Below are 25,853 nucleotides of genomic sequence, written 5' to 3'. Positions count from 1 at the left end.
AGGGATGAACTAAACCCATTATTTTGCTGCTGCCTGTATTCCAATACAAGACACTACCCATAAGGGATGAGAACAGTCCTCTGGGATTGGTCTATGCCAATATGCCAATTGGTCTATGCATCAAGGGAGGTCCCTGTGAAGTGTAGGCAACTGCTATCCTGGCTTATGATTTACTGGGAATCTTCAGCCTGGATTAGCAGTACTTTGTGCAGCAAAGTTGCAGCTTAGTTGGAAGAGAAAGTTGGTTAGTGAATGCTTTTTCAAGCATTTGAATAAGGTGCTGCTGGCTTTAACCACCTAGGGTAAAGTCTCCTCAGGTTTCAGCCACTCAAATATCATAATTCCATTGGTTTTCAAGGTCACCATGAAATTGCTGGGGAGAAGCAGTTGGAAACACTTGAATTTCCTGTGTGAAAATAGTTAACTCTACCTCCCCTTAAAAAACCATTATAAAGCCTTTCAGATGTATTATTAGGGAGAACAAAAGAGCAGCTAGACAACTGAGAAGTAATCTTCCCCCAAGCTCCTATCTAATCAAGATTCATTTACGTTGTCAGTGAGCTTATAGTGCTTGTTTGCCCCTTGATCTGAGTAGCTGCCTTGACCATTTCAATAAAGAGGTCAGGGACACAGAATTCCCCTTGCCATTCAAATGTATTTATTTAAAGGGTGAGGCATTTGAGGAAGGACTACAACATTTGACTGACTTTGGCCATATATTGTTGCACAAAGAGCATGAGTTCTGGTGTCGTATTCCTGTAGTAGTTTTGTAAACCTTAAATTTAAAACCAAAATTAAACAAATCCTATTCCCCTTCCCCCTTGTGAATGTGGTACAGAGGGGGAAATACATGGTTACTTTTGATGCAGGGTGAAGAATGCTGTGCCTTCCAAGTTTGTGTGTTAGCTGAGCTTGTTCTAAATTGCTTTGGGAGCTTGATGGCTCCTCAGCTGTGGTTCATTTGCTTTTCACTTCTGCTTTCCTCAGGAAGTAAGTGAAGCAGCTAATCAGGTGATTCACAGTGGAAAGTTTAAAGAGCAGAGTGGGAGCTGCTGCAAACATCAACATGCCTGGTAGGACAGAAGCAGCAGCACTCATTTCTCTGGATGTGGTTATTGACTGCAACAGGAGCTGCTAAATCTGGGAGCCCAGGTATGTCAAGAGATTTTCTGTGAAAGCAGACAGAACAGACTGTTAAATGTTGGGGGCACCTCCAATATTGTTTGTGACTGGTATGTTATGATAGTATTACTTTCAGTTAGTGAAGGTTTCAAAGTTCATCCTAAACTGCAGTGAAAAGACAACTTTCCTTAGGAAGTAGTGGAATTCCTCTTTTTAGCCTTTACAATTATTAGCTGTCATAACTGTTCATTAAACAGTCATCTTGGCTGCCAGTGAAAGGAAGGGGGCATTAAGGAGTATCACGCTGGATTTCTGGGATGATCTGAGCTTTGTGTTTCCAGTAGTCCACAAAATGCTGGGATTTAATAGTCAAGAAAACTATATTAAGATAAAGAATATTTAAAGCAGGTAGTCCTAGAACTAGGACTTTGGATTTTGTCTAGTCTATCTCTTGCTATCTGAACATTTGGAGTAAATAAGGAGGCCAACTGTAGTCTTTATTTTGTGTTTATATACTTTTGGAGATTCGGGATTTCCCTGTACACTCAGCTAACATTTTTAAAAGACACTCACTGTAAGAAGTGGACCAATTTTTGCCTTAATTTTGGTACAAGATTCTCCTTTGGTCTTGGTGAAAACTGGGATTTTTTTTACCTTAATGGGATCCTTCAATGAATTGCTGAGAGGAGTAATCACAGATAAATATAATTAAAGTATCATTAAAAAAATCATGTTTGTTCAGCTAGTAAGCTGTTAGTAACAGTATTCTGCTGGTCCTTCTGCCAGTTTTGGTCAGGCCTTTCTTCCCTTCTGTCTTTTCAGTCTGGAAAGATGTAGCCACATTGCTATGTGATTTCACACAAGCTTTATTTAGAAAAAAAAAAGAAAAATACATGATTAAGTTCCATTTTCTCTCTGTAACCTGACACTGCGTTCTGAATGATATGGTGAGCTTTATTTGATTAATCTTCAGTTTTATATCTTTAAAAATATATATTATTTAGGGTTTACTTTTTGTATCATTGTGATACTTATGAAAAAGTATCTTCTCAACCTTCATCAAGAATCAAACAAAAAACTTATCAAAACTGAAATAAGCTATTAACTTACACTGAGGATCAAAACAAGCAGGGAATTGTACAAGACGCAACATATAAGACCTTTTCAAAATATCTAATTTATACTTAATACCAAAGGTATTAAGAGTTTCTGTGGAGCTGGGATGAACTCTTTCACTACATGGGCTCATAGGGTGAACACTTTGAGAGGCTATCCCTGCTTGCTTTAAATGTGCCACCAACAATTTAATTATATATATTTTAATATATAAATTAATATATATATATTATTATTAATACTTCTCAGTCAAGTATAAAAGAGAAAATTGGTAAACACATTTGCAGGGCCATGCAATGCAGCTCAGGTTGAGTTGATTGATGAGTTAACTCATCAGTCACTGACCACCTTCTGAGGCCAGTGGAAGCACTTAATTTCAGCTCTCCATGACTAAGTTTCACCATTTGTAGAGTGCCTCTGTAAAGCACTTTCGGGTTCTCTGTGCAGAAGACCACGGTGAACATTGGCACTGGAGTGTTAGAATTGATTAGGTTAAGCAGAGTAACTTCCAAGGTGAGAGATCTCCTTGAGGAAGAGAATGGCTTTTCTATTTGGGTTGCAAGTTGACCCTCACTGAAAACATAACTGAGATATGCTCACTGAAGCTGCTAGAACAGCACCCAGGCTTTCTCAACCAACACACTCACAGCTTCAGGATGACTCAAGTGGGTCAAAATCCCACACCAGAGTTAAGTATAACATATGACACATGTAACTCCCACACAGTCATGAGGAACAGAGTCTTCCTGTTTACTCTGCAGTCACCATGCTTTATTCTCATAGGGCTTGTCTTAATACAGATAATTAAGGAAAACAATAGCAGAAAAACACAAAATGTTGTGGAGCTAGGAAGTTCTAGACTGACTGTTCCTTGGAGACTGATCAAAATTACATAGGCCTTCATCTCCTAGCAAAGCACAGAGTGTGGGCTGTGATAAAATAAGTTAGCCCATGGTCTAGTGTGAAGAACCAGTTATGTCTTGAGAGGCTACCTAGAGCAGAGGCCAGTCAGTGTTAAAGGAATAAAGTAGAAATGTATTAAAAAGGCCTTCAAAGGATACACCTTGGGCAGTACAAGAACCCAGCCGAGGCTCCACCCAAGATGGATCACCCGTTGCATATTTTCACACTTTTTAAAATTTTGGTCCATTTCCATATTGAGGTTAATTGTTCAATTACAGCTTCAGGTTATAAATCCCATCTTCCCAGATTGCTCTCTCCAATTTGCTGTTTATACATTTTAGACCTGAAGTTGCAACAGTGCCCTTGGTTCTCAGGCTGGAAAATGATTGTTTAATCTAACTGCATTGTGAAGAGAACTTCCTAACACTTTATATGAAGTTCAGAGTTTATATGAAGTACAAAATCTGGGAAATATGAAAGCTGAAACTTAAGGCATCGTCAGTATTTGCATCTAAGCGTAGGTGTCTGGTGTCTGCTGGGACCATCATCTTGCTGCAGGTGGTGCAGTGTACAGTCACAAGATAAATGCCCTGCCCTCCATCTCTACAGTACAGAGCTACTGCAGGAGTGTGGGAATTAAACTGGTTCATCTGGCATGGAGTGGGCAGAATGCAAGCAGTAAGCTAGCTGTGTAACTGATGGATGACAAAGGGAGAGCACCCCAAATGCAGTTTTAGTGTTGGCTCATAATTCTAAACAAGACTCATAGTACTGTATTTTTAAATTTATTTTAACATATATATCTATTGGTAGTGTACATCTGACTCATATTTTTAGTTACATTTGCTTTTTTTGGCATTTTTATTGAAATGGTGGAATGGCAATCAAAGAGACATTGTAGAGAAAGAACCTTTTTTCCCAGAAATGAAAGTAGATTGTTGTTTTTCTTTGAGAGGTAATGATGTGTTAAAGACTCTTTTGAGCTCTTAAAAAATTATGTATTTTATAAGTAAAGTGAGCTACGTTTATTTTGGTGTCAACTCCCATCTACCTACCCACAATGTCATAATTTGTCCTGTCATAGTCTCAGAAGCAGTCAGACAATGACCTAGACTCCAATAAGCATATGGATGACTTTGACTGGAGAAGCCTGATCTCCATTGGTGTTAGTGTTGGCATGATGTAGGCTTGTCAGAGCAGGGTGAGCTCACAGAAGCTGTGGCAAAGAAGTAGGGCTGAGCAACTCCCAGAACACTATGGATGAAAACATGGCTGTAAAGTACATGAGAAGAGTTGGAGTTGCAATAAGGGTACCAGAAGGATTCCTCAATGTGTAGTGCAAGATGGACCCATTTTAATTTTGATGGGAATGAGAAGCACCATGCTCCTTCATTGTGGCATATCTGCTTCAGTTTACAGGATCATCAAAACAAGCAGTGTTGTGAAAATACCTGTTGTACAGAGCTGTGCATCTGCCAAAAAGAATGGCTGAATGTTGCTGCCTCTTTGGGCCAGAACAGCTTTGGGAGGAAACTGTGGCTTTTCCACACAGCTACTATTCCAGATGGGCTTCAGCCCCACTCTAGGTGGGGAATGTATCAGTGATGTGTGGCTAGATTTAGCATCCATACTCAAAGAAATGTGTAACCTGGCTCTTGGTTAGTGCTCTTCTGTTGCAGATCTGCTGATAGTAATAGTTGTATCTTGTTTTAGAGTTAGGATGACTGAGGTGTAAGGGAGAGGATCTGATTCAGTGGCAAAGCTGGAATCCACACAGCAGTGTGGTTTACTGGTTTGCTCTAGCAAAGCCCAGATGCGTTGTGTAGCACATGCATGTGTCTCATGCAAGAGAGCTTGTCCGTGCTATTGCAGGGTAGTAGTGTTCTTGTCCAGGAGCAGGATGCTTTGCCATTAAAATTGGAAAAGAGACAGTGACTGAGAGTGTTTCTATATTTCTGACCTCTTACTTCAACAGTTAAAACTGTCTCATTTTTTGGGAGAGTTGCCTGGTAAGAGATGTAAATGACACGGTATATTTATCTGATCTCATCTCAGCATGGACGAAGCAGCTGAACCCATATGGCAGCTTGAGGATTCACCTGACAATGCAGGACAGCAGGAGCAGAGCCCTGATGATGGAGACACAGCAGAAGTGCTGGAGCAGCCTGCACACAGCAAGGACGAGCCACCCCAGAGCCATACCCTCCTGTGGGAGACTCTAGGCAAGCAGTTAGTAGAATATGAACAAGTGGCTCCATTTCTCATCCCCGAGGATCAACAAAGAAGGCTGCTGGAATTTCTTCCCCTCTTCTTAAAGGTTTGTTCTCTTTATTGCCTTTGGTGCAGATGCCAATTTGAGTTTCTTTTCCTCTATCCATTGTGGTCGCCTAAACAGCCAATGTAGTTAATTGAAGCAGGATCCTTTAGGTGATAAACTCTTTTACTCCATTGGGAGCCTGGAGAAGCAGTTCCTTGTCTTCCTTCCACCTTACCTGCTAGGTTGGCATGAATAAGTACATGGGGGAGTGCTGCTTCACTTTCCTGAGAGACTAAATTCTATTCTTGGTATCAAGGAGTGAGACAGGCAGCTTACAAAGTGAGTACCCTGTGAAGAGGTCACTTCATGTCTGCTTCATCTATTTTATTACTTAGTGGGGGCTGAGCACAGTTTCAGTCTGGGAAAATGTGGTTGTGGCATGCAGCCGGTTAGGCAGAATGAAGGTGTACAACCCACAGATGGAATTTTGGGGTTAATGATAATGCTGATCTCTAATTTTAGTGCTTGAGAGAGGAGCTGGGTGAGAGATGAGGAAACCATGGAGTGTGAAGAGAAAGGGCATATCATGGTTGAGGGACACAGCTGAGAACTAGAACATTTTAGTTAGCAGGCTACCCTACAGCTGCCATCACCCAATGATTTCTGAGATGAACATATTGTAAGGTGAAACTAGAAGAGCTCTGTGATGAATGGGAGCCTTATGGGTTGGTTTTCTTTGCTAGAGTCTGTGGAAAATACAGGAAACTTCTTGAGTGGACCATACAGAGACAGAACGGCAGAGCATATGCTGAGTGAAGCAGAAAGCCTGGTTTATTTTTAAAAGCACTGTGGCTATGTAAAAGTACAGAATTGTTTTTCTGTTGGATTACCTTAGGTATTTATGGGTATTGAATCTGTATTTTTACACTCTGTGTCTTTCAGAAAAAGAATAAAAACATATCTTTGGTGAAACCACATTTTAATGATGGCGTATTTCAGGTGTCTGTACTTGTGAGTTCTCACTGCTCTTGAGTGATGGAACTCAGATCTGTCTGTTCCTTACAGATGGAGCTGGATTTCTAAAATAGAAGTCAGTGTGTAGGTAAGGAAAAAAATAAATTAATGCATGGTCACTGTTTATATTGAGGCACCATGAGGCATAAAAGGGGATACCATGCATCTTGAACTGACTGTGTAGGAAAATGACTGTGCTCAGGGCTGTGACATCTTTGGTGTCCATGACAGTAATGCAGTATTAACTTCCAGATAGTCATTAGCATTCCACTTAGGTGGATGGAAAATGAACCTTTGATGCTGTAAGTCCTTGTGCACGGTGAAATCATTGTAGATACTGGTGTCAGTGAACAGCACTGAAACTGGTGTCTGGGCTGTGGGTAGGATCTGGACGTGCCCATGGTGAAGAGTTTGTGGTGTTTGATAAAAGCTTGCCCTGATCCAAGGTGGTGCAGACAAAATGAGTGGAAGGGTCTGAAAAGACAGTGAGTGTATAGCCTGGAGCCTCAGAATTGGCCTTCTCATTAAAACGAAATGATCATATAGATATTTTATGTTTAAGATATATTTATAGATATTTTATGTTAATAACAAAGCTTTCACTTTTCACCACTTCCTCTGAACTTCTGGATTTGTTTGCATAGAAGAGTGTCCCTCCCAAACCAAAGGCTATATTTGAACAGAACTGTTGCTCTCTGGATGAGCCTGTCACTAAAAACAAACCTCTTTTGCAAATGGCACTACATGTGCTGTGAGCTCACTACTGCCTTATCAGGTCACCACATTACTGGCTTCGCAAAGGGGTAGCATTCCTTTCTCGGCCTCCAAAGAATGCACGTCACAGTCAGATCAGGGCTGATAATCTGACAGTTTTCCATAGAGGAGCACCTCCTTTTTCCATGGATCTGCTTTTAAAATGGCATGCTGAAAATTTCACTCTTGGTTTTTCTTTCTGAGACAGCACTGCCAGAAGTTACAACCTTTTAGTTTGGAGTGAGAGCCATCTAGTTTGTTATTGTTTTTGTTTTTTTTTTCTCCTAGAGTTGTTTTCAGATCTCTTGTCTTCTTTCCTGACATGGTTTAACCTCAGCCAGCAGCCAAGTACCACACAGGGACTCACCCCCCATTAGTGAAATTGGGGAGAAAATTGGAAGTGTAAAAGAGACCACCATCACTACAAACATCCCCCACTTCTTTTCTCCTTGTTCTCCCACTTTATGTGCTGAGCATGATGCCATCAGGTCTGGAATAGCCCTTTGATCACTTGGGGTCACCTGTCCTGGCTGTGTCTCCCCCCAGCCTCCTCGCCAGCATGGCAGCACAAAAAAGCCTTGGCTCTGTGTGAGCCCTGCCCAGCAATGACAACATCTCTGTATTATCAGCCCTGTGTGCAGCACAAATCCAAAACACAGCCCCATACCAGCCACTGTGAAGAAAATTGATTCCACCCCAGACCAAACCAGTAGACTTCCTCTAGAGGTCCATGGAAAATATACATCCTTAATGATTCTAGGGTATTAATTCATCCCAATGAACAGGCCTTGCTAGAAGATAATCTCTCTAAACTGCTTCCTTCTGTTTTTGTAAACAATGTATTGCAGGCTTTATGTGAAGTTCTTCTATTGAGGTTTTTCTGCCTCAAATTTACAATAAAATTAAAATTCTAAGATCTCAAAGTTTCTGTGTTCTATTAGACCTTTAGCTTTTGAATACCATGTAGTGAGCATGAAATAAACAAGTTGTGGTGAGATAAGATTCAATACGTCTTTAGATTTACTGATTCTTAACTAAGATTGAAAAGAATGAGTGCCTTTAATGTAGTGATAAGTTTTTGGAATGAAATTTTCACAGAACTGAGAAAGTTGTTATTGAACAAGGATGACAAAAATTATAAAATCCAGAAGTCTTAGGAATTAAAAATTGGACAGCAAAGCAGTAAATTCTCACATGTCACAATAAATAAACAAATTTTAGTACCAGTACTTCAGGGTCAAAGAACAGTTGTTCCCAGGAGGCAAGATAAGTATTGCTGAGGGACCAGCCACGTTGTATGTATGCATTTCCATCATGAGTTTCCTTTCTGTAGGGATGAACTTCACAAGCCTTAGGGTTGTAGAAACTGATTTCCTGAATTTCAGTAATGCTTGCAAAAAGGGGCTTTTAAATTCTCAAAGGAAACCTTGCTCCTGAATATATTAATAATGGAGAAGTGATTTTTTCATTAGCTTAACACTTAATTTTGTGCCCTAGCTGTAAGATTCTTCCTCTCCACTTTTCTTAGATAGTGTAGCTTTGCACTGCTTTGGAGGAATTTAGGTCCAGAAATGTGACTACTAGAGCATTTTGGCTTTGCACCATTCATTTAAGAGTACAGTGTGGGGGATCATGCCCTTCCCCACATGACTTTTACACTCTCCATGTACCAGCCTTCTGCTGGCCTGGGGAAATGCATCTCAATTTGAGTTGAACATTTTGTGAAGTTCTTTCAGAAACTACCTCATTTCCCACTGCTTAACAATGGACTCTCTCTGAGTCTTCTCCCTCCTTGGAAGATTTTTCTCTTGCTTTTACTTTCTGTTTTGGATCATGAAGATGCCAGTGCATCTCTGCTTTTTTGTTTTACAGTGCTTTAGCTCTTACTCAGCTGGCTGGAGAGAGGGGTCACCAAGCAGGAGACACCTGGGGTGCGGGGGCTCGTTGCTCACTGATACTCCTTGACGTAGAAGGAAAAGGTGTGGGAGGGAAATGTCAGCCATCTGCTTGTGATTCAGGCCTGGGCTGGGAGTAATTTTAATGTGCCTTCTGTATCTTCCCTCTTGGTGCCTCAGAAAGTATCAGAACGTTCTATTACACGGCTGGCTTTTGATCTAGCATCTCTCTGTGAACTATGGTATAGGAAGGGCAGATGGTAACACCAGACATGGGGAACTTGTGGCAGAATCTTATATATGTAGAATCAGGTTTAAAAGGAAGAAAAAAGATCAGATTACTTTGATACCATATTGTTTGAGTTTCCCCTAAAGGCAGACGTCCTACAGTGGAGTCAGGTTGATATGCTTCTAGATATAGATCTTCTGTAGGCTCAGACATGAACATGAAATTAATTTGGTCTGTTCCTAAGGACAATGTATTATAAAGATTGTTGTCTGACCCTCAGGAAGAGCACTGACAAAACCAAATCAGAACATTAGTGGCCTGCTTTGTAGGGAGATGGACTAGTAGCATTGCTATGAACATTTGATTACTACTCTCTGTTGTGTATGACCCGAGCTTCAGAAATCTGTCCTGCTCACTCTGTTAGGAGAAGAGCGAATATAGCAAGGCCTTTCTGAAGTGTTAAGAGGATGGATGTTCCCGTTTGAGGAAGAGGGGCAGAAATCTCTCACTGCTTTCTTCTGAAAAAGGGCATAGCTTAATGGCAAACATTGTGTGTTTTTAAGTGACTGTAAATTTCTTGTCATTGTGTTTGCCCAGCTTGTTTCTGTTCTTTACAGATCTTCCCTCCCTTCTGTATCAGAGGTGGAGGAATTGGTGGATCTTGCTTCTGCAATTGAGTGTCTCTGAAAGTAACTTATGGTCAAAATCTGAAAAAAAATAGCTTGCTTTTAACATTGACTGATTGATGAAAATTAATAATAGGCACACTGTGCAATTGCATTGCACTCTTGTAGTACAGAAAGATGGGATTGGGTGCATTTTGCTTATTGACTGCAGTAAAATGAAGTAAAAAGGAGGTGCATGCCTGATTGCTGAGAGATGGCTGACACTTTGTCCACAAGCTGCCATCTGTGATGAAAGAAAAGAAATTGAAAGCAATGGTAGGGAAGGCAATAATATTTGTGGAGGATCTTCATTTATGAAGAGTTGCACTGATTTCTTGGCAGAAAGTATTATGGGATGTGTGATCCAATTTTTCTTAGGAAGACATATGTCATTTTTCTTCCTTTAATCATTGAGGGTTATAGCGTTATTTTTCAGTTTCTAAAAGGAGGAGACTTTCGTAAAGAAAATTTTTCAAGGTTGCTGAGGACAGAGGTATCTCACACTTTGGTCTTCAGAGGTGAATGCTGAACTGTTGTTAATACATAAATGTGTGTATCATCAGATATTTTCTATAAAAGAATTGGCACTTAATTTTTAGAGGCTGGTTGGGTGCAATAGTAATAGTCTGCTGGAATATATTCTTTATTGATCTTTGATATTTTTTCCCCCAAAGGCAGGGTTAAGAAAAAATTTAGGAGGATTTTTTTTGTCAGACTCAGGAAATCAACAAGTCTTACTGTTGTTTATCTAGTAAGTTTTGTACTTAATTGCTTGTCCATTCTTGAACAAGTGAATTATAAACTCATTTATAAATTGTTTATAAACTTATCTATAAGCTTGTGTTGCTTAAGGGTGTTTGTCATATTTTGAAAGGGGCTAGAATAGTTTTTGATATAAATAATTAGTGACACAGGGTATGACCATCATTTAATTTGTTTGGATTGTATTCCATGTAAAAAATACTGTAAAAGTTCTCTAGTAGGTGCATTACATGATTCAAAAGGTAGTTGTAGTTTGACTTCTGTATCTGTTGTGTCATACTCCTGCCTGTCTGGGAAATACTGCTTAATGGACTATACTGACTAGGGAGGGAATTTTATAGGGGAATGTTAACTTTGTTTCTTTATTTTTATTTATTAGTTCTTGTCAATCTACCAAAGACATGATGTGTCAGAGACTTAACAATTACACTTGGATTTCAGGCCTGGGAACAGTCTGCTGGAGCAATCGTATTGCCCAACATTCAGTTGTTAGCCAGTGAGGTTTCCAAGCTTCTGACTAAAGAAATTAAGAGGAACCTCAATGGCAAGCCTGCAGGTAATGATCCCTTACCATATCCATTGGATTCAGTTATTCTGGAAATCTGTGTCTTTCAGTTGTACTCGGTGCTGGAAATAAAGGGGGAACAGGAAAATGCTGTGTAGCAAGCCAGACATTTTAGTGGGTGTGAGCTACCACTGATTTGAGGTGATTGCACTGAAGATTTGGCCTCGTATGTCACGCTGATCTTCAGTTTGGAACTTTTCTTGCTGAAAGTGTGTAATGTATAATGCATGTAAGAGTTAAAGTGTAGGTTATACATTATTTTGAGGCACTTTCTTAAATGAGAAAAACATTTCCAGCTACATATGGCTTTCCTGGTGGCTGTTGTACATTCTCTGTGCTGTCAGCTGCCAGGCTTCATGAACTGAGCTGGTATTCTTGGTGAAATTTTTCAGTTTGAAACATGTAGTTTACATGTTGATGCTTGATGCTGAATCAAAGTAATTTTATGTTTTTCAGTTTACTTTAGTGAACTTCTGCTACTGTAATTTTGTTAAATTTGTCAAATCTGTTAAGCATAAATGCAGCATTTTAATCTTTCACTAAGGAATTAAAGATTAATGTTTTTGTGATAACAGAAGAAGCTCGTCTGGCTTTGGAGCAATTCCTGCAACAGAAAGGGGAAGCAGGAGATGGCCATTTGCTCCTGAAATCAGTGTATCTGCTCTCACAGACTGACTTGGTAAGAGAAAGTACTGCGAAGCATGTTCTCCTTTTTATTTCAGAGAAACTGTGTAGGCAACCCAACAGTGGAAGACCCAAGTCTCAGTATGTGCATTAGCCCTAATATTTTGAGCTTCAGCATGCTCAAGGTAGACAGTTGAAGGACACACCACCTTGTAGGCCAGGATTTTCTAAAAGAGAAAAGTAAGCATTTTGTGCTTTCAGCTACATTTGTAGTTTTCATTATCAGACAGCTGTTTTTCCTTGTGTTTCTCTACTCCACCTCCCCTCCCCCCCACATTGTGCATCTTGTGGTGCATTCTTTGTCAGTATAGCTTACATATCAAAAAGGTGAATAGTAAGAATCTGTCTGGTAATAGAGTGGTTGACTTTTCAATCCTGATAGCTTCCCATTTTGAAGTGTTTCAAAAACTCGACTTGTACAGCCATCTCAAATGCAGACTGGCATCAGCCTGCTGATGGGCATCTGTGGTGTGTTTATCTGTGACATTTAGTTAAACAGTTTGTCTTATTCTTTCTTGTTCAAAGACAAAAAATAAAATCTTACAGTCAGTTTATAGTGGATATATTCTGTGTCATAAGGAGCTTTATAAAATTGTATATATAGCTAGTCACAACATGAAATTTCTGATGACACTGGTATTTTTCACAGATTTAAGACATTGCCATTTTTCATAGCACACATACTTGCAAAACTCCATATCACAAAGCTCATTCTTCTGTCAGTTTGCTGCTGATTTTTGTTATGATTACTGTGTGCCAAGAACACACACTGGGACTTGTCTGGCTACGCAGCCATAGTGAAGATAGGAATAAGCTGAGTGTTGAGAAAGACTGTGAAGAAACTGTTACTTGCATTTATAAAACCTGTAATTAGAAGTGTGTGCAGTTATTCAATATGTTAAAAAAGTAAAGGTATTATAGGTAAACTACTGCTATGATGAGTCAAGGAGGGAATAGAGAATTCATGCTTTCAGCATACCAGGCATTTCTAGTTGCAGAGTGTCCTGGAAAGACTCTGTCTGTCCCTGGGCTTACTATTGGCTCAGCTGCTAGTTAGTTTGCAGGCCATGTGCTTCACTGACTGCAGGTTTCCATATGCAGGACAGAGTACTTCTGCCAAAGCTGTAGTTCAGCTGGGGCAAGAAGTCCTGGGAGCAGCTACAGCAACACACAGTGCATTTAATTCTGCCAGGTGGATCTTTACAGCTATGCTATGTGACTGCCAGTCTTGTATGACCTAGAGCACTCATGAGGGTAAAATGCTTAAGGAGGTCTTTCATCAGCCATGACTATTCTCAGTGAGTAGAATTACAAGGAAACTGTGGTCAGCTTCTGGAGGGACTGATCTTATTTTTCCTGTTTAGAAGACTATGTGGAACATTATTGGATCTGGACTTCCAGCTGCTCTGATGCAGTGCCTGTACCTTTTCTTTACTATCCCTCTGAAGAAAATCAGCGATGACAGGGAGACAAGTGAGGATGATACCCAAACTCAGGAAATGCTTGTTAAGGTGAGATGTGCATTTGGGGGTTCATTTGCCCTGGATACACAGATGTTCACTAAGGCTCATACCTGTTCATTTGATTCAAACTGACAAAAGCCCTGTGAGTTTGGACTGCATAACATTGAATAAGCATCAGAAGCCATAAAAAACACATAAACTAGCTCTTATTTTTTTACTAAACAAAACAACATGACTTTGAGTGTGAAGAATCCATTAAGAATATTGTAGTAGTAGTTTTACTTGTTCATTTCACTGCATCCTTTCTCCTGGCATTAGTATCAAACTTAAAATCTCCTTCTCCAATGGATTTTTCTTCAGCTCCTGGATATCTCTAGAGGTGTTTGTTGTAGCTGATGTTTATTTGCTTTTCAGATAATGCTTAACATGTACAAAGAGGAACAAGGAGTAGAGGAGCTTCTGGCAGCTGATAAGCTACAGTCATTAATTATAGCAACTTCTTCTCTGTGGGACCAGTGCAGCCACTCATGGAAAGTACCTACAGGCCGTGTGCTAAGAACAATTTCAAAGGCTCAGACCAAAACCAGCATTGTGTGCCTACAAGGTTTGGTTTAGTAAATTGGCTTCTCCTTTCCTCATAGCTCTCCTGAGAATGAATTACCAAAAAGAGTCTCCCCAGGATAGATTACATCATCTGTAATCTCTTTTACATCATTCAGTAGTCAACTGCAAAGCATGAGCTCTTGATTTAGTACAGAGGAACTTTATTTAGCACTGATAGTCATCTAGAAACTGAAGGGTTTTTAACATTAAAAAACCCCCAAGTCACAGGCAAGAGCCAATCCCTCTTAATTAGACTGACGTAGGCAAGGGGAAGATGTGTTATGTTTTTTCTTAAGTTGTATGACTCAGTCTGTGGGCCTGAGTTTCATGAACTCTAAATGCAAGGCTAGGGGCACTGTCAGAGTAATGGTACCTTTTGGGACAACATCATGGTTGTTAAGTCCCCATTTCTTTCTAGGCTTTATTAGTTCAAGTAATTATTTTTTTCTTATTAAGAAGTGCAAAGGCCACAAGTCTCAATTTCTCAGAAGTGAAAAAAGTTTTACAATGCACAAATTTCCATCAGTATTCTGTGTCATGGAGTAAATGCATATAGATATTTTTATATTTTAAAATAAAAATTTGTTTTCCCGAGTGAGATGGAAAGAACTATTTGGACATTTTGAAGCTGGCCTGGAAGGACTGATCATGAGATTAGACAAGAAAACTAGGATTAATTCCTCAGAGCAAATTGTGTGTACCCCATTACATATGCTTCCTTAAGAGAAGAATTAATCTGTGAACTCTGCACAGAATGTGTGATTGACTTAGTATGACACAATTAAATCTGTTAAGTCTCTGCTTACCTTGTCCTCAGACAGCTGGATTCAACATATATGAATTTTGGTGAGCTTGGGGAGGTTGAAAGCTTATGCTCCTGAGATCAAATCAGTTTCTGGTAGTAAAGCAAAGAAATGCATGTATATTTTAAAGCCAGCAATGTTCTTAATTTAGCTTCTGAAAGGAACATGATATTCATATATCCTCTTTTTGTTTCTTTTGAAAAAGTTATCTTGCTCCTATTTTACTGGGAAATAACTTCAAATTTGTTTAATTTTTGTTAGTAACTTTAAACTTGTTTGGCTGTCATTTCTTAAATACCTGCTGTATTTTTTTCCCACAGCTGTTGACTGCATTAAAATAGCTGTACAGAACCTCTTTACACTGGCTGATACTCTACCTGCTTGTGATGTGTGTGAAGCTGCTAGTATTGTGTTGTGCTTTGTGAAAGATTCCTATCCTGTATCATCAGCTTTATTAACAGAGTTTGAAAATAATGATGGCTACCAACTCCTGCTAAAAATTTTACTCAGGTAAGAGATGTGTCTAGTAGGCTTCTAGAGGATGGTAAAGCTTAATTTTCAGAATGCATAGTGGTCTCTTAAAATGTAAATCATATAGGTTACTCTGTGTGGATGCAAGGCATTGCTATATTAGGAAGGGAAGCAGTACATAAGTGCTACTAATCAAACCATAACAGAAGGAGAACAATATAGGGGAAGTTAGTTTGCAGGTGGCAAACTAGGACAAAATAGGGACTTTTTGAACACAAGACAGAAGTTCTTCAACAATTAGTATTACAGAGGATGTAGGTCAGAGACATTTGGCTCAGTTGAAGTGAACTTTTAATCCAGGAAGGCAGTCAGCTAGGGAGGGAAACACCATCTCCTTGCTCTGCAAAAACAAGCAAACAAAACCCACCCAAACTTAAATCTGAAATGTTTACATTCTTCAGAACTGAGATGAGCATAAACATATCAGGAAAAATCCCCACTAGTGCAAAGTGCAAAGCAGAATCTCTTACTCTCCTTGTCAGCTTGTGTTGTCACACCAGTGTGAGTTTCCTTTAACATCATTTGAAGAGAGCATTTCCAGGTGTTTTTGTTTCCATTCTGTAGTTGCCTATTCTTGTACTCTTTCTCCAACACTTGTGAAAACTCTGGTCCCTGAACAACAACTGGGGTAGGGATGCTTTTTTGTAACTTGGATCTAGAGGATTGTAAACTGAATCACAAAGTCAAATATATCTGTGAGTGACTATTCCTCCCCATGATTTTTGAATGCCACAAAATTATTAATTTATGATTGGAAAAAAATTGTGTTTTTCTGGCAGTGGTTTCTTTAGTTACCAGAGACTGTCCAGATTTCCCTTGTAAATAAGCAACATCAACAATAATGTGTTGATATGCATATTTCTGATTAAATTCTAGCCATGTTATGTCAGGAAACATGGAATCTTTTTCAGTAAGGGCTGTGAATGTCTCCATCCTTTTCAACGGATATAACTAGGCTGCAGAGACAGAAATAACAGATGCTGAGGGCTTCAGATTAGTCCTCATTCCCAGCATATGCTGGCATAAAGGGTTAGATGGAGAGTTTTTCCCAGAATATTTTGTGTAAGCAGGTACCCTCTTCTCTGGTGTTTAGAACTTTTTCTTCAGGTAAAAAGCATCTTGCTAATAGCATTTTTTGAAAGAGAGCATTTGCTTTCATTTTTGGTTGGTTGGTTTGTTTGTTTGGGGTTTTTTTTAATGTTTAGATGAAACCAGAACATATTGTTGTTTTCTTCTGAGATTTTTTAACCAAACAGTATCAGTCTATTTCTCTGCCACTCATCTCATGCCCAGATGATGCAGTTTTCCTTCATAATTGACCCATCTGAGAATTACAGAATAAGATGATGTGATAAGCAGCTCTCTGTCCTTTGACAGACTGTCACTTCAGTCTATGAACGATGGCAAATCTGACGTTACATTTCAAACTATTTCCTTACTTAGGAGAGATGTGCCATCTTCATGTCTAATTCACAAAGCTCAGGCAATATAATATTTTTCCCTTCCTCAGGGCTGAGATTTTTCCGTTATTTATCTCAGTTAGCAAGTCCCTTATCTTGCCAACATATGCCCACTTTTTTGTATGAAGGGTGTTTTAATTATTTGAATTCTCACAAAGTTTGAATTTTTATTCTTCAAATCAGACTTTATTTGAGTTAGCTTTTTTTGGACTAAGCTTAGCTTTTAACTGAACTACATTGAAACATTTCTCTTCCTTTTGTTCAGAAGACTCTTCAGTGTCACTTCAGTTTGTAGGTTTTGTTCTGATTCAGTGTGCCATTATGGCATTATTCTGTGTAGCTCCTATGTACTCCATATCTGATAATAAGAGGTGTTTGTATAATTAGAGCATGAGCATATGACTGTCTCGAATTTTGTTCCTAGATGTGAGGGTTTGCAGCAAAATGAAGGAGACCCCTATCTGGATGAGATCTTGGACATGCTGACTTGCCTTACAACCTGTGGAAAAACTGAACTGAAAGTTTCTGGCAATATTGTACACCCACAGTTGCCGCACTTTGATTTTGAACGGACGCAGTCTACTGGTATAGTATATATATGTGTGTGTACATATATATATATGCGCATGTGGCTGGATAGGTGGGTCATAGGAAAATACCTGCATCAATCTGAAATGACCATGTCAGCTCTAGGGTGTGATCCAAGCTCAGGAATATGCCTCCCAATCATATCCCTCATGTCTGTTGCTCTTATTTTCACTTTCAGATGATCTAACAGTATAGTTACGGTGTTTGCAGACTTAAATAATACTCATGTAAAAATTATCTCACCTAGCTTTTTCCCCCACAGGAATGACAGTGAAAAACCTCCAGCCTTTTCAGGTGTTGCAATCCATTTTCCAGAGAAGTAATGATCAACACCTGTGTGGAAGAATCTTGGCAGCAATTGGTACCATATGGGCTTGGGACAGAATGAACTTCTTTCTTCTGGAATGGACACTGCAACCTATCAGCCAATTCACTGACATAATTCATTTCAAACCCCACCCAGTCCAAGTCCAGTTCTTCAGGCTGGTGGAGTCCATAGTCCTAGACCTGTTCTATGTCCCCCATGAGATTTTGAAGAAGATCCAGTATTTGATAAAGGAAAACATAATGCCGTTCTGCACCTTAACAGCTCTCCAGTGTCTTCTTAGCATGACCCAGAAGGACCTGTTATTTAGTGATATTTTCCGTGACTCTGGGCTCTTAGGCCTACTGCTGGCACTTTTGAGGAAGGAAGCCAAGATCCTGAGGAAATCAGGTACAGCTTAATGCCACTCACAATGACTATTGAAGCAGGCAGATGAATAGGAATAAATAATCTCTCAGCAGTAAATTTATTTTTTATACTGAGTAGCTAGATTTTGTCTTCAGGCCAACTGGCCTAAATTTGATACATAAGCTGAGTCCTCTCTGAAATCTTTTCTGATTATTTTTCTGTTCAGTAGCCTGAACAGCTCTGGGCTTCTCTTTGCTAGTGTATGTTGAATTTTTCTGGGTGGCACCCTACAGCCCACACTTGTAAACAGGTCTTAATTAGGGGCTCTCTAGAATGCAAGTGTAAGATTGGAGCAAGAAAAATTAGGAATTCTTCCTTCTGTTTTTTGTATATTGTAACATAACCTTTATTATACTGATAGCTGGAACTCATCTGCCTGGCCTGAAAGAAGGCACTGAGAAGGAATTAAATGTTGTGATGCTGAAGATGGTGGCTGCCCTTACAGCTAGGTCTGTGAGGAACACAGGTAAGGAAATAGATATGACTGCATTACCTTCATGATACTTGGTGGTGCAAGTGGCCATGGTCTTAAGGAGCACCAACAAATTTTGACTTTTGTGCTTCAGTCAAAAATGGAGGAAAAAGGCTAGAAGTGTAGGGATACCAGTATTACACTAGGAAGAAATGTGACAAAAGTATTCTCATCCTGCATAATGAGCTTTGTCCCAATAGTCCGCTGTTTTTTTTCATCCAGACGCATAACCCTGAAGTATTTATATAGGATGCACTAGCTTAGCTTGTGGAAAAAAAATAAGTGTACTTGACTCTTGTGTAATGTTTGTTTGGTCAGATTTTCTTCTATTATATCTGTTATTTGAAATCTTGATTGGATCAGGTACATGCTGTGTAACACTCCTATATTTGTGTTATACTTAAGAAGCCTGTAGGGAATATTGGGAAACATAGTAGTACAGGAGTGAACATTACTGAATACTGGAATTCACTCTGGAATCCTACAATCATCATGTTTGCAGCATCTTGCACAGTGTTACTATGAGAAAGCTCCCTTCCTAAATGAAAGAGATGCTTAAGCTGAAACTAAGGTGTATTTTTCTTTTCATTCATTATTGTATTGGAAAGCTGTCATCTCTGATGATTGGAAATCATGGTCATCCAGTCATTTTATCCCTAGTTGTTCTTGTGCCATGCAGTTTGTGTCATCTTTAGCTTAACCAGCTGCTCATCTTACCTGTCCTGCTGTATTTGTAGAAATGTGTCACTTCACATTAACACCGATAATCTGCCTGTAAAAACTACTAGCAAAGGACAATTTAACTAACAAATGATAATGTATTTGTCCCTAGTTGTTCTGAAGGACTATGGAATGGTACCATATATCAAGATATTTTTGGATGATGAGTGCTACAGGAGTGCTACTCTCAGCATCTTGGAGCAATTATCAGTCATCAATTATGAAGAATATATGAGCATTATTATTGGGGCTCTGTGTTCTTCCACTCAATGGGAACTGCATCTGAAATTAGATCTTCTGAAGGTAATTAATGTGGCTCTCACTTAGGCATTGTTTTCTTGGGAAGTGCCTTTTTTCAAGATGGTAAGAGCAGAAGAAGGAGCCATAAGCCATCTCTAGATTATGGAAACTTGGGCACTTTGATTTTAGCAATGCATGTGTGGTCAATACCTTCATTCCAGTATCAGATTATGAAGTATTTTGAAGACTTAGTAATGCAAGAGGGACAAATGGAAATGCTGAAGGCATGGTTGTATAAGCAGTTCTATGTCATGTGACAGAGAAAGGAGAAACAAATATGAATGAAAGTGGGTATGTGGAGAGAGGATGTAAGATGTGAAGCAGTGAGATTGGAAGAGCAAGGGTGGTAGGCATGAGATGAACAGTTTCATTCTGATAAGTTTCCAAGGTTGACACTTTGCTGTCCTTAATTTAGTCATTTCTCACAAACATGAACATCATGTAAAAAGAGATGAAGCAATGGAAAGGAATAATTTTATGACTGTTTGGAGGAAGAAACTAGAACCAAGTCATAGTCTCCACTGACCCTAGATGTCTGATCCCTGAGCAATGAAACAGAGGAAAGAATCACTGTGCTTTCTTTTGGTTTAGGTCCTAGGCATCCAGCTGAAAAGCAGCACTGATTTTAAAATTTCTTTCTACTTTCTCTGTCAAGTGTGACTGGAATTCACTTTCCTGTATAATATAACAACTGCTTGTATAATAAAAGAACCATGTTCTGGAAAAAAAAAAATAAAGGACAAAGTTTGTAGCTTTGATTTGAAGCAGTAAACTTTAACAATATCTGTGGAAAACTTGAGAATGATGTCCAAACTAATATGAAAATAAATGCAACTTCAGTGTCTAATTTTGACAAATGATTACTGTATTAAAGCTTAATGTAAGCAAATGAATTTATTTTCTTTATCCATTGGGACTGTGATTGTGTTACACACAAATTCAGATTGATTTGCTAATGTATATTTAGCTGTTAGAGCCTGAGCCCAAATGCAATTAGTACTGCCATATTCCAGTGTGGCACGTGGACAATTATGAGAAATAACAAATAATGGAATGTGTGAAATAAATTCTATTAGCAGTAACTGAGTTAGGGGGTTTCCAGTAGACATCAGTTTTATAGATTCAAGACAGAGGAATACTAACTCATAGGCGATTAAATTCTAACTGAGTTAAAGCTGGAGGAAATGTGTTTACTGTTGACCTACTCTGGAATGTGTTAAAGCTATCCTGATAACTTCAGCTCTAAGTTATTAAATTTATTCCCTGTTCAGAAGTTTCTGCCTGGTTTGATACATTATCATACAAAATTGAATGACAGTAATAGTGTCCCCTCCCCCTTCCGTTCTGGCAACCCTTTCTCACAGTCCTAGATCCTGTTACAGGCAGATATATTTCTGTTAAAAACTGTTCCTTCTCAGGAGGTTGTCAAATAAAGCTCTTTCATTGGATATCTCTTGGGAAGATATATATATAAAATTAACCCTTTCCAATGTGCAAAGGTACAGATCAAATTTGAAAAGTCCCTGTACAAAATGAATTGTGCAACATCCCAAAAACTTGGGATCAATTATATTCAAATGCAGTAGACTGTTTCCTTGCAAGCTCCTTTTTCTCACCAATATTACTTCCACAGCTCTTAATAACTTTTCCAGATTTGTTTTAGAATGGCAAGCCCATAGCATTCAAAATTGGCAAATAGTTTAAGTTGTTTTTATGTGCAATATTGTCAAGTGGCATTCATTTATAACCTGCTTTAAGCCTGTTGAAGTCAGATAAAATCTAGTGACTTCATTGACTTAAGTTCTAACTTTTAATGGCTTTTTTCCTCTAAGGTGTTGTGCAAACTTTAGAAATGCCTCAACTGAGAAAAGGTATTTTTGTCTTTCTTAATGAGGAGAGCCTTCTATTTGCAATATTCTTTGTGCTATCCTGTGTCACAGGGTTTTTTGGAAAGGGCCTTGTCAGTCATATGTGGAAAAGTCTAATGTGGGTTCTCATGTGCATTCAGGACTGCAGGAAGACTTGTCTGTAGAGAGCTGTGTCTTCCTGCCAGCTTCCATATGAGGGTATTTACAACAGAATCTTTACTGCTGTTTGTTGAGGGCAAAGGCAGGTTTCTTGAGAGAGTCTGAGAAGACAGGAGATTTGATTTCTTTGTTCCTCCTGTTCTGTGCCTGTTAGGCTGACTGCTTTAGTGGCTCCTAAGCATGCATTTAAGTATTGGTTGTATGATTAATTTGGCATATGGGGGAAGGGATAAGTTGTGCACTGAGACCATTATTTTGACCACCTTCCCCTCCCCCCTCGAAGAATGAAATTTCAGTGAAAGGCTTTTTGTACAAACTCATAATTTTAAAATATTCTCAAGCTTCTTGGCTCCTTGATTTAAGTGTTTCTTTTGTTTCCTTTCTTCCCAATGTTCATAGTCGCTCTTGAGGATACTGGAGAGTCCCAAGAGCCATTCAGCTTTCAGAACCTGCAGTGGATTCAATGGGCTCCTGTCCCTCCTCTCAGACATGGAAGGTGCATTGCAGGACCCTCCTTCTGGGCAGTGGGCCGAAGTTGGACAGAATTGTATCTTGGAGCTGGTTTTCTGCACTCTTCAGGGGATAACTGCAGCCCTGCACCTAGACCCTGTCAACAGCAGCTTCTTCCAGAAGAATGGTCTCTTTGCAAAGATGGCAGAGGATCTCGGATCACTTGGATGCTTCTGGACAGAAGGGGAAAGGCAAATTCCTGTGACCCTTGAGAAGAAAAGGACATTTGCAGAATTCTTGGGTGCAGCATTCTGTTCTTCAGAGCCCTTTCCAGCATGGCTAAAAAACTGCATTTGGATTCTGAATTTTCTTGATCATATGGTCAAAGGAACCCTCCATCAGGAAAGCTACTTTAAGGAGAGGAAGCCAGAGATGGGAGAAGACTCAAGAGATGATCAGGAGGCATCCCAAGCTCAAGAAGAGCATCCTGTTGCTTTCAAAAGACCAGGCAATAAATTAGCTGCCTCTGCCTACATGCTATGGGAAAACCCTGAAGAGAAGTAAGCTTTTATTTACTACAAGAAATAGAGTACTTAAGGCTGGTATGTGCATTTTATATGGTAATAAACCGAGGTAAGGTGTGATATAACCTGCCAAAGGGAAACAAATCTTTTCAATCCCAGCTCACAGACCTGCAGGCAGCAGAAATGCTTTTGGAAAGGTAAATGATGGGAAAATTGGGATATAAGGATTTAGTGCAGCAGTGGGACACACAGCCCTGAGTTGCAGTTTGTTGAAAATTCTGACACCTGCCAAGTGGAAGCAGGAACGGAGTCTCAAAAGAAGGTTGCTGGAACTTAAAGCTTGTGCTTAGTCACTGTTTGAACCTGCCCTGGTCAATTTTGTTTTTTTCAGTTATGTGGAGATCTGCTTCCAGTCACTTGATATATTAAAAATAAAATTTACTCTAAGGTATTTTAAATGCTTCCTCATGAATGTGTGTCCAAGCACATATGCAGACACACTCTCATTTATTCATTCTGAAATAGAGAAAATTGGAAAAAAATAGTCATGCTGCTTACCCCAGTGTATGAAGGTTTATGTCCAAATATATATCCTTGGTAGGAAGGGATTACTATACCAGAAATCAATATAGCTGCCAGCTGTGAACCAATTCTGAATCATCTGCATTTTGTAACTCATGAGATTTTCCTGTCTTTTCTCTAGCTTTATCTTTAATCTCAGTCCTTTTATCAAATTTATGTTGCTGGTTGGAGTTATGCTTAAAAAGACTAAGTTGGTAAGTGTGAGATTTCTTCAGCCCTTGCTGTTGATTATTGCCAAGTCATCTCTCAAGTTAAAGGCCAAGACATGATGTCTGTCACTCGTAGCAGCAGTCACTGAAGTCAGCAGAACTCTTTTCTGAGTACTGAGGCAGGCTGAATAAGCATTTCTGGTGGTATTTATAATTGTTTGAAGCAAGTAAAAAAAGTGTGGTAGGTTTTTGTCCCCTATGCAGCAGATTTTAAAGTAGTTATGGACATGTTTGTTCCCTGTCACTGCTCTTTAAATTACACTGGAAGTGTCTGGTTAGATACTCAATGCTGGGGAGAGGACTTGGGAGCTCAGGAGGAGTAAGCGCTCTTTTCCAAGCAGATCTTTCTAGTCTGATTTGGGAGAACATGGGTCCATGTGCAGAGTATGTAGATGGTGGTAGTTGTGACAAGTATATTGTCTGTTGCTTAAGTGTGTGCATAAGAGAGGCCCAGGGATGTTAAGGGAGAAAGAGAAGGTTGTTGCAATGCTGGGAGGGGTATGGTTCTGTTTTATGGTTGTCTTTCTGAAGTCACTAGGTCTGAAAGAAGCAAGGTTTCCTGTGTCCTTGTGTTGTTTCACCTGCTGAGATGTGATGCTGTACAGTAACTGAATACCACTTGTGGAGATACTAATCCTGTAAACTGTGACCCTTTCAGTTTACAGTGTCTGATTTGGGATTGTTTGTATTGGTTCTGGGATGTGAAGGCACAAAAGGAAGCCAGATTAGCTAGGGGTGGTTGGAAACTGTCCATGACAAGTGTATGCAAACGAAAAAGAGGAATATGTACTGGAAAGCTGACAATCTTCAAGCCATACAGAAAAGTGGAAGTAGGAATGGAGTCTTAAAAGAAGGTTGCTGTATCCATTACCACCAGTAAGTTTTATGAAAATAAAAATAAGAAATCCCATAGTTTCTGCACGCCTGTTGTTCCTCTAATGCAGCTTCCTCTTAGCTGTACTCCACACTCACACTTCCCCTTGAAAAGGTTTCAGGCAGCAGCTATGCAGCTAGAAAGGAGGAACTTGAATGCAGTCAGTGTAGGTGGCCTGTGATGCCCCGTCTTGCAACATATATTTAGTATTCTCAAGGAGGCAGAGAAAGGAGGTGATCCTGCAGGAGCCTGTGTCTAATACACAGGGAAGTTAACATTTTAATGCTGGATAACAATCTAGCCCCTTCCACTGTCCTGTGGTCAGTGATGCTGCAAGCTTCTGGGACACAGGGGCATTGACCTTGTTTTTCCCATTTTAAAACCAGCCCTCTGTGTTCCTGCTCCTGCAGTAATATTTAAATGCCTTTAGTGACAGATGGGGTCTCTGGTTTGCCTTTTGTTCCTGGTGCTTAAACATAGTTTGCTGCAAGCTGTGCTAACTGAGGGTGATCTCCTTGGGAGGGAAGCCCTTCTTTATACCTACCCAAGCAGCATAGCTGCTGCAGCTGCTGTTACCACAGACAGCTCACTGTGCTAATGGCTCTTCAGGCTCTTTGTGACATCTCAATTTGTCCCCAAAACCTCTTATGTGTCTTATTTTTAAGTATCATCAGTGCAGAGCAGATTTGCGATTCACACCATGATATTGGTGAGATGTATGGAGTGGAATCACGGGGCTGATTGGATAGCCCTGGGGCAGGGGTGTGAGAGATGGGGTACTTGCAGAGGTGAGGAGTTGGCACAGGAACACAGCTTCTGTACTAAGACAGACCATAAAATGAGGACCTTAGAGAAGGCTGGAGGTAAGGCTTGTATAATATTCTTAAGAACCGTTAATGAGCCTTTTGGCCCTTCTCTGCACACACTCCAGTACCCCAATGTCCTTGTAGTGAGAGGCCCAGAACTGAACACAGCACTCGAGGTGTGGCCTCACCAGTGCCAAATACAGGGGAGGAATCACTACTCTGGTCCTGCTCACCACACTACTGTTGATGCAGGCCTTGTTGGCCACCTGGGCACACTGGCTCATGTTCACCTTGGCATGGGGCCAGCATGCCAGGTTTGTTTCCAACCAGGCAGATTTCCAACCATGATTTCATCCCTATTGATTTTAGTGATCCTAGATTTTTCTCTTTTTAAATGGTATGGATTTTCTCAGGGAGATGGGAGGAGAACATATTTTCAGTGCACTTTTTTCTTTGACATTTAGAAAGTTGCCCACATTCATGTAAAGTACAGGTGTATTTATCCACACTGAAACTACTGCTGCAACAACTCTTTACACCAGACCTGATTTTTGATTTATTGCACAGAAAATAAAGGAAATGAACAATTTATTTGAAATTATCTTTCCTGAGGGTGCAGTAAAAATTATTTGTCACTGTGTGGCAGTGTGCTACACATTACTCCTTGCTCTGCTGTATCAGATGAGACTTTTTGGGAGTGGCTAACAAACATGTTTAATTGCAGCCTTTTAACACTCCTTTAC

The 25,853-nt window shown here is 39.7% G+C and overlaps 1 protein-coding gene across 4 annotated transcripts in view; it reads left to right on the top strand.

Annotated features, from left to right (window-relative positions):
* Window positions 1-25,853, top strand: part of WDFY4 (WDFY family member 4) — a 134,562-nt gene that overhangs the window by 12,531 nt on the left and 96,178 nt on the right. For 3 of the 4 annotated variants that reach the window (XM_086900391.1, XM_086900390.1, XM_086900392.1), the window contains 12 exons: window positions 988-1,152; window positions 5,197-5,458; window positions 11,158-11,272; window positions 11,857-11,960; window positions 13,330-13,476; window positions 13,843-14,032; window positions 15,155-15,344; window positions 17,250-17,410; window positions 17,676-18,128; window positions 18,508-18,612; window positions 19,451-19,641; window positions 22,065-22,675. In XM_086900391.1, the coding sequence (XP_086756517.1) occupies window positions 5,198-5,458; window positions 11,158-11,272; window positions 11,857-11,960; window positions 13,330-13,476; window positions 13,843-14,032; window positions 15,155-15,344; window positions 17,250-17,410; window positions 17,676-18,128; window positions 18,508-18,612; window positions 19,451-19,641; window positions 22,065-22,675 (2,528 nt within the window). In that variant the 5' untranslated portion in view covers window positions 988-1,152; window position 5,197. The remainder of the gene's footprint in view (window positions 1-987; window positions 1,153-5,196; window positions 5,459-11,157; window positions 11,273-11,856; window positions 11,961-13,329; window positions 13,477-13,842; window positions 14,033-15,154; window positions 15,345-17,249; window positions 17,411-17,675; window positions 18,129-18,507; window positions 18,613-19,450; window positions 19,642-22,064; window positions 22,676-25,853) is intronic. The other variant, XM_086900393.1, reaches the window with a different exon arrangement.

This window comes from Cyanistes caeruleus, chromosome 8 (genome assembly GCF_971803275.1).
Source record: "Cyanistes caeruleus chromosome 8, bCyaCae1.hap1.1, whole genome shotgun sequence".
Classification (NCBI taxonomy): Eukaryota; Metazoa; Chordata; class Aves; order Passeriformes; family Paridae; genus Cyanistes; species Cyanistes caeruleus.
Note: the sequence above shows the minus strand (reverse complement) of the source record. Positions and strands in the feature narration are given on the sequence as shown.